We start from the raw sequence: 9,075 nt of genomic DNA, 5'->3' as shown, positions 1-9,075 counted from the left end.
CCCCCCCTCACAATGTTTAAGTCCCCCCACCTTCGTTTACGCACATTTAAACGTAAACATGCGTCGCATGCGCCAGCACGCGAAAATGTCAATTGCGCTACACATGTTACATATCGCCGCGAACGTTGCAGTGAAAGCAATCATTTTAGGGCCATCAATCACTGATAACACTAAACTGATGAGCGGTAAAAGCTTTTAATGCGTCGCCTATGGCCAATTTTGGGTAATTTCGTTTTTTTGAGGTTTCGCGCGCGTGCGCAATTTTAAGTCTTGACATGTTTAGTGTCTCTTTACCCGACTAGACCCGTCTTTTATATTTTACCAAAAAATTGGGAAATTATAAATGTTTTAGAATTTAATATAGGGGAAACTGTTTTTTTTTTTAAAAATCTGTAATTTTTCCTTCATATATAAAAAAATAAAAACCCCATTGGTGAATAAATACCACCAAAAGAAAGCTCTATCTGTCCCCAAAAAAGGGTATAAAATTCATTTCAGTACAGCGCTGCATGACGGAATAAATGTCAGTTAAAGTACCGCAGCGCTGAATACTGAAAAATGGCCTGGATGGGAAGGGGGTTTAACACCGCGGATGTCAACTGGTTAACCTTTTCATTTTTCCTTTTTTTAACCTCCAGAAAAGGCGGCGGCGGATTGACAGAAGTATGATTGGAGAACCAACAAACTTTGTTCATACGGCACATGTAGGATCAGGAGATGTATTTAGTGGAATTAATTCAGTAAGTAATGCAATTGGGGAAATTACTTCAGTAAGCCTTATGGTATCCATGGTTATTGTCAATTGCCAGGTAGTACAGCTCCAGCTTGACAAAGTGTCAGATTGTCACATTGTTGTTATTATCATATACGGAGTGTCTTTAGCTGTGCACAGGACATGTATGATAATATGTGATTGGTGCACTTTTGGCAAATAAATAACGATTAATTGCAATCCACATGGGTTCTTTGATACTGATCTTTATCAAGACAAACGGATGATGCCTGAGTACCTAAATAAACTCCTTTTCACTCTTGTACAAACAGGTCGGCCCCTTTTATTTTAAAATCATAGTTTAGACCAGGGGTGGGCAACTCCGGCCCTCCAGCTGTTGTGGAACTACAAGTCCTATGAGGCATTGCAAGCCTGACAGTTACAGGCATGACTCCCAGAGGCATGTTGGGATTTGTAGTTAAAGCACAGCTGGAGGGCTGCAAGTTGCCCACCCCTGGTTTAGAATGTCACCTGAGGAATATTGTTTAGTACCACAAGCCAAATCCACTTTCTTTACCTCTCTCGCTGCGTTGGAAACTAGATAATGAATGAACAAATGAATTCCCATTCAATTAGCAAAGAGTAATTTCAGTGTTGTAAAAATTGTGCACATCTTAATGGTAATCTAGATGTTACACAGCAGTTGTGCAATCATGTAGGCCTGCTTGTTAATCTCTTCTGTCCTCAACAAAGGCAAGATAGAGCTTATCTCTTGAGGTGAGGGGATGTGTTGTGAGCCCTTCAGGATATATTTAGCAACTACTGTTTAAAGGACGTATGCTGTGACAAAGAAAGTGCTGTGTTGTTGAGGCGGTAGTACAAAATGCACGACTACCATTTATGATTTAAACAAAAGAGACGTGTAACTGCCGGCTGCAGTGGTGTATTATGCAGTGACTGGAATATCCCTGGTCCACCGCTAGGCAAACAAGTAAATATAGCAGGTTGGTGGTTGAAATCTAGCAGCTGGTTTACCATGAGAAAAGAGCCCTTGAGCCACCAGGGATCTACCTGTTGGTGGTCTCATGACAACTGCTACTAGCTTTCCAACTGTTGAGCTGACATAGAGGAGTTCATGGTTATTTCCTGTAAACGGTTTCCCAGGAAAGTTAACATAAAATCATTTTAAGTTTTCTTCAGTTTATTCAAAAAGATAACATTTCAGATTGACATTGCTAGACAGCATTTAAGATTTCAATTACTGAACTGAACCTGAAAATGTCAGTTGCTTTCATGATGTGTTGTAGGTTACTCCACTACCAAATTACATATATAAAATGTTCTGTGAATTTCCCAGTATGATTCATGCTGACACAATACATTTTTATTAATTTCTAATATACTATACTTGTATCCTTATACCATGATTTGTGTCATCACATGAATGAATAGTGTGTGGAGCTCAGCTTCTACCGGCCTGTTCAATGATGAGGATACTAACTTTTCTGTCTCTGGTATGTTGTAGGTGAGTTCCATCCAAAACCAAATGCAGTCAAAGGGTGGTTATGGTGGCCACATGTCAGCGAATGTTCAGATGCAGCTGGTGGATACAAAGGTTATTCTATAGGGTCTTGGCATTCAGAAAATATATAATGTTGGGGGGTTTTACGTCATTTTCAGGCCTAAAATGTGGAATATAACATGGGTGCAAAAAATTAAAAAAGGGCCTCAGTCATGAAGGGGTTAAAGCCCATCTCTGGGCTAACCGAGAAGACTATCCTTGCAGTGGGGCTACCTTGCACTGAAAGAGTTATGGCTAGGGGACAAGAAAAAGCTTTCCTGATCCCTGCTCCCTGCGGCTCTCTCTGGGCTGCTAGACTGGCCCCCGCAGTTTCTTCTCGCTCTGGTAGTCTAAGGAGCGCTGATATTGTCACATGTAATGCAGGTTCCATAGACAAAACATGACACCAGCCAGAGCGAAGGGGAGAAAGGTGAGCGCTGAAAACCGTGGATCGGTGCTTTACTCTGGTTCCCTAGGCATAAACACACAGTTAACCCCTGCAATGCAGAGGTAGCCCCACTGCATGGGGAGGTTGTTTTTGGTTGACCCAGAGGGGGAAGAGAAGTTTATATTTACTGTCTCAGTCTGACTTTTTCAACTTGACTGTCAAGGTTTGGAAGTTTTTAAAGTCTGATAGTGGCTCCCAGTTAACTGCCTGAGCTCACACTCAGTCTTCCAGCTTTTGAATGTGCATAGCAGTATCAGATAACAGGGTCCTGAAGGTTTTATATTTCTCTTAGCTGCCAACTTCAGGTTTTTTTCTTATACTGTTAGGTACTTTTAGGAGCCTGGAGGCAGTGAGTGTGAGGATAGGTAGTTGACCAGGGTAGCAGGTTTCGTACTCCAGGTGACTTTTAGCTTCTGACGAAGTAAGTAAAGATAACGAAGTGCACTTGTATAAGTCTTTTAAACATTGGCCTAACAATGATAAGAATATGAACATTCTGTGTTAATTTATAAAGGCCCAGACATGACTGATTATATTATATATGTATGTGACCATAATATAGTTATTTCTGTGTGTCAGAGCTTTGACCTTACATACACTTTAAGGATTAAAGTTAAGTTTAAGTATTAGCATCTAGTTGACTGTAAAGTGTTAAGCTGGCCATACACTTTACAACCATCGCACGACTTTCGTCTTGCGATGGTTGTAAGGTAATTAAAAGCTTGTACGATCTGCCCTTCTTGGACAGGGAGATCGTACTTGCGTTCATCGCAAGCCCGCCCCACTTGCGCACACCGGCCCGTGCGGCATTTGTTTCACAAGCACGCCACAAACCCATCGAAAATCTTGCGATTTTCGGCTGGTTTTCCAACATGCTCGTAAGACAAAAGACCGTACAGTAGAAACGGTTGCACGCCTTCCATACACTGAACGATTATCGTACGATTTTTATGGCTAGTTTAAGATTGTGAGTTTGGTGAAGCTAACCATTATTGCTGTATCTCACACTCGCTATTCACGCTGAAAGGTCTGCAGCAAGAGCTACTATCATTGCTACTGCCAAAAGGGTATCTATGGTCAAAAATGAAAAATGAATATGTATGTCTATATTGACAGGTCTATTCACAAAAGGGTGAAGAGTTTGGAGAAGGCAGGAGAAGTGAACAATCTAGGACAACATAACTAAACTGGAAAGTGAACTGAATTAGAGAATTTTTCCAAATCAGCGATGTTGTCCTAGATTGTTCACTTCTCCTGCCTTCTCCAAACTCTTCACCCTTTTGTGAATAACCCTGTAAAGTTCTTTCCATAACCATATTGATCTAGAGGTTTTGTAAACGTATTGAAGATGCCCACAGGATGTACTTCCTCAATGCAGTGACACAATTTCACTCAGCCCTGTAATATGCACAGTGTCCTTGTATCCCCATCACTGCTTGTTGGAAGCAATGCATGATGGGATATGTAATCTTGAGCAATCAAGATTGCGGCAGGGAAAGAAATGCAAAGCACACTGGGAGTCCAGGAAGTTGATGAAAGTGATAGGCAGATAGAAATCAGCACTCACTACATAAAAGGGATTTTCTCAATAAGCTTTTATTACATTATAAAAAAACACCTCTAGTATGTATTCCTATTACAATGATGATGTTTTACCAAGATAGTATATGCTAGGACTTTACTACTCCTTTAAAATAACTTTGTTAGCATTTGCATATGTTTCTGCTTTAGCTGCATTGTTTGTCAAAGTTATTCATGATAGTTTAACTCTTGTCTTTTTAGGGTTTCCTGGATGGTCTATAGCTACTCTTTCCCTCTGTCTTCACCACCCTCATTTTGCATCAGTGACTTCTTTCTGTTTTCTCCATTGTGTGCAAGATGATGCATTGTCCTTCCATGCGATGGAACAAGATGATGACCTGTGCTGACGATTTGGATATTTTATAGGCAGTGCCATACCTCTGTGGTGAAAAAGGCACCAAACTAAATATATTAGGAATCCAATTTGCAGGCCCACACTTTCACACCCCTGCTTTTTATTTTCATTTTGCAATTGTTTTTTAGTTTAATATTTGCTCTAGTCATGCCTTTACTCGTGTTTTTTGAGAATGCCCGGGATCTCCAAGCACAATACTAGTTGCGACTGGACTTTCGATGACGTAGATGACTTGCATGCTATGTAATGTTGCTTTGTACAGTGGCCTGGTATGGGCCTAACAAACAATTGATCTTTTGCTAAAGACTGATCATAAATCTGCCAAAATGTCCTCCTGAAGCTACAGGACGCTTGAGCCTCTTAGAATAAGAGTAAGAACTTCTAGATTAGTTACTCTAGAATTCTGTCACTTTAGGTCTACCCAAACTGATCTCGGTAATGATGACCAATATAATAATAATAATAATATTGACAATGATAAGTAATAATAAATCGCTTCCATTCATAAGGAATTCTGCTGTAAATGTTCAATATATTTATTTGAAAGATCTGACCTCGAGATTGTAAACAAGTGTAGTAACCTATAAAGTGTTGTGTTGGTGCTTTTGTCTGTAAACAAGAAAAAAAAAACTAAAAAAACCTTTAAAAAAAAATCCTACTGAGATAGAAAAAACATTCTTGCTTTTTACCCATTCATATGCCTATGGTTAAGTATTGTCTATTGCATGTCAGGCTACCTGCGATATTACCCTAAAATGTATGATATGCAAACATTCCCTCATTAAATGGTTCATGACATCTGATTAGAATCTACCAACATGGTTTACATCACAGCAGAGAGAGGCTGACGGAGAGAATCGGGCCGTACTACCAAATAACTGACTGTTAAGATGCCCATAGTCTGAGATAAGGGGCCTGCTGTTAATGTCTGCTCTGAGGGCCTCAGCTCTCATTGTGGTAAAGCATGATGGCTGTCACTTAACATTTGGACACTAAGCTGTATATTCTAGAAACTGAAGCTTAACAATACATTAACCACAAACTGTGATTTCTATAGAAATATTAACAATGTGCCCTCTCAGATTATTTTTCTTTTGCAAAATAACCTATATGGGAAAATACAAAAAAGTGTATGACATAGGAAAAAGAATGAACTTTAAGTTACACTATTGATCTAACCTCTGAGCACTTTTCCATGCAGTCCACCATTTTCAGGCTTGAGGGAACATAGGCTTTAGAATCAGTCCGGCTGCTAACAAACCTTTAAACGTGCTGCAGCGTGGATGCGGAATGTTCCAAGGGTAGAATACAAGTGGATAAACTGGCATCTAACATACAGGGTGACGTTTTTACAGTGTCTGTAAAATAAGTCTTCTGCTCAGGTTCCGAAACATGTATGTCTTTTATGCATTGTGAACATAGTTTAATATATATTGCACTGTCTATGGATGTACATGTCGTTTGGTCTCGTTTTCAAGTCAAGCTAGCGTTGTGGACGGCAACATTTTTTACTCAAGTAAAGCTTGTCGTTGTCCACATCAAAGTACTGAAAATGTAAATCCGATTAAATACCTGTCATGAAGCCAAAATGTACTGTTCAATTCAAATATAGCAAGCTCTACCGCATACCAACCACAACCCTGTCTTTGAAGTGTCAAGAAAGATGGTTAATCAGAGAGAACAAGTTAAGAAAAAAAAGAGTGGCGTGAATTTATTGCAACAATGAGAAACACCAGAACAACGCTCCATGTGAATATGCAGTGGTGGAAGGAATATTCAATCTGGGACCTACCAGGTGACAACTATTAGTCATGGTTATATGACAGCCACTGCGTGGACACTGTGGAAGGAGCCATTTTGTGATCTCTTCTAATACTCACTATAGTACAATATTCGCAAACTGTTGGAAACCTTTCTCTCTGATATTGGCTTTGCCCACTCTAAGCTGCCCATTTATTTATAACCATACCTGTTCTATTGCAGCTTTACCTGGTAGGTAGCACATATGTCAGCTTTTTTACTACAGCAGCATAAAGAGTAATTGGTAAAATACAGCAAACCAGTCCAATTTCAGATCGCTAAAAACATGAATTTGGTTTTTCTGTTTCTTTGGCAGTGCAAAGAGTAATGGTGCTGTACTTAAAGCAGGATCTCATGGTCACCTTTCTGCAGTGTTCTCATTTGTGACAATGATCTGTCCTTTACACCAGCACTGAATGGTCAGACAGGAGGCTTCTCTACAGATTTTAGTTTGACCACACTCATGCAATCAAAATAGGCCAAAAAGGTGCTTTCCCCATCAATATTTTATTAGCAAAATGACTTCCTTCACACTGTCAGGTGCTTTTTATGCGGTTGCAATTTATTCAATGGTGTGACCAGAATTCAGTATTGTGTTGTGATTTTACACACTGTTCTGCAAAAAAATACAAAAACATTATCAAACTGTGCCAGGATTCTTTGCCATGCTTTTTATCATCCTACCACCAAGCTGTTTGAAGAGCAGGATTATCAAAAAGATATTTTCACATTCTTTAATCAAGAGAAAACAAAAATAATTGACATATTTTTATAACAAAGCATACTTTTTGTACATTGTGTTCATTCTTGGGGAAAAAAAAAAAGTCAGTTCAGTGTTGGCTTGTAGATATTACAGAGAAGTATTGACATTGATTCAATAAATGTTTTCTTTCATCTCTGCGTTGAATATTTCATTTAATTTTCTGAACATTATCAAATAAAGTTGGCAACTGAAAGAATACACAGCGAGAAGTGTATTTGTTGTTTAAAATAAAATTTTAAAAACTGTAGCCTAGATATTGTTTCACATGTATGGAAGTCTTCTGCCTCAGAGAATAACTCTACAAGGGCAACAAGTAAAATGACAATACTGTTCACAACAGAAAGACCACAAGCAGTGATATCAGCAGAGAGTATTGAATCATTCAAAAATCAATTGGATACCATCCTCTGAGACCGTAACATACAGGTACACTTAAATACTAGACCATACAGCAGGGGTGCCCATTAGGTAGATCGTGATCTACCAGTAGCTCTGAAAGCTGATGCTGGTAGATCAGGAAGGGTGTGAATGGCGGCCCCTTTATTCCATTTTGGTATATTTATTTAGCTGTGCACACATGATTACCTATTAGCCTGAGTCTGCTGAGCCAAGCTCCCTGGCACCTTTCTGGTGGATACTGGTGGTTGAAGTGCTATGTATTACATCAAAGAATATTACTTTGCACAGCCTGTTGCACTGCACTGTTTGGAAAATACAGCAAGGTGAGCAAGGAGAGAGAGCGGGAGAGACAGCCATGGGATCAAAGAGAGAGGAGAGACAGCCAGGAGATCAAAGAGAGACTGCCAGGGGAGAGAGCAAGGAGAGACAGCCAGGAGAGAGAGAGCAAGGGAGGGTTTTTTTTCGTTGGTAGATCTCAAGAAGCTCATCATTTGAAAAGTAAATCTTAACACAAAAAGTTGTGGGCACCCCTGCCATACAGGGACTCATACACATGCACGGACAACAAACACACACACACACACACAAAGGTTGGACTTGTTTCTTTTTTCAACCTCAAATATTATGTAACTATGTAAAAAAGAAGGACCTGTAGTCACGTTTTCTCGATATACTGTACATGCAATAGAGGTCAGCCTTGTATAATAATTAGTGTGTGTTAAAAAGAACACTAGAAAGCAAAAAAACACTGAGGCCTGTTCTCATTATCCTGTCTGCAAAACCGCTGCATTTTAGTAGACAGGGCAGATGGGTTAGTGCGTTGTGACCTCTCCGGCAGTGTGTCTTGTATTGCACACTGCCAGAGTTATCAATGTTTAAAAAAAATTTTTTGTCACAAGTAATTTTTTTTATTGTGATTATACATGTCATAGATTCAAACAATAGTCAAGTAAAACAAGCAGTGAAATATACACAAATTAGGTTCAATATGTGAGGTGGGAATTGGGGGGAAGTGGTTCCAAGTGGATCAAGACGAGCCATACTTTGTAGAGCAGTTTCGTGTGTAGCTAGCATGTCTCACTCGTTAAGCCCTAAGAGACAAAAGCATGACGCAGAAGCCCAAGTGTTGCTAAAAAGTTGATGTTGTTGTAGGTAGCTGAGCTTGAGGTCCCATGGAAGGACCAACTGCGTTGACGTTGCAGATCTAAGAGGGCATGCCAGGCTGTGCTAGTATGGCAGGATCTGATCTATAAAGTTAACTAGGTGAAAGGGGGGGGGGAGAAATAAATTAAAAATATAATATATTTTTTTAAAAGGGGGGGGAGAAGGGGTGCGGGATTCTATTCAAAGCTCCTAGTGAGCTGTAAGGTGTGTAGGGATCGAATGAGAAGGGGGATAGGAAGGAGGGAGAAAGATAGTGGAAAGGAGAAAGAAAGGTTGGTTGGCTTAGAGAAGA

General features: G+C 39.7%; 1 protein-coding gene across 1 annotated transcript in view; it reads left to right on the top strand.

Moving 5' to 3' along the window:
• Positions 1–5,632, top strand: part of CDC42SE2 (CDC42 small effector 2) — a 29,595-nt gene extending 23,963 nt beyond the window's left edge. The window contains exons 2-5 of the mRNA XM_018556680.1: positions 639–740; positions 2,238–2,327; positions 3,872–3,877; positions 4,486–5,632. Of these exons, the coding sequence (XP_018412182.1) occupies positions 639–740; positions 2,238–2,327; positions 3,872–3,877; positions 4,486–4,488 (201 nt within the window). The 3' untranslated portion in view covers positions 4,489–5,632. The remainder of the gene's footprint in view (positions 1–638; positions 741–2,237; positions 2,328–3,871; positions 3,878–4,485) is intronic.
• Positions 5,633–9,075: the final 3,443 nt, after the last annotated feature.

Source organism: Nanorana parkeri, unplaced genomic scaffold (genome assembly GCF_000935625.1).
Source record: "Nanorana parkeri isolate BGI_ZX_2015 unplaced genomic scaffold, ASM93562v1 scaffold246, whole genome shotgun sequence".
Lineage (NCBI taxonomy): Eukaryota > Metazoa > Chordata > Amphibia > Anura > Dicroglossidae > Nanorana > Nanorana parkeri.
Note: the sequence above shows the minus strand (reverse complement) of the source record. Positions and strands in the feature narration are given on the sequence as shown.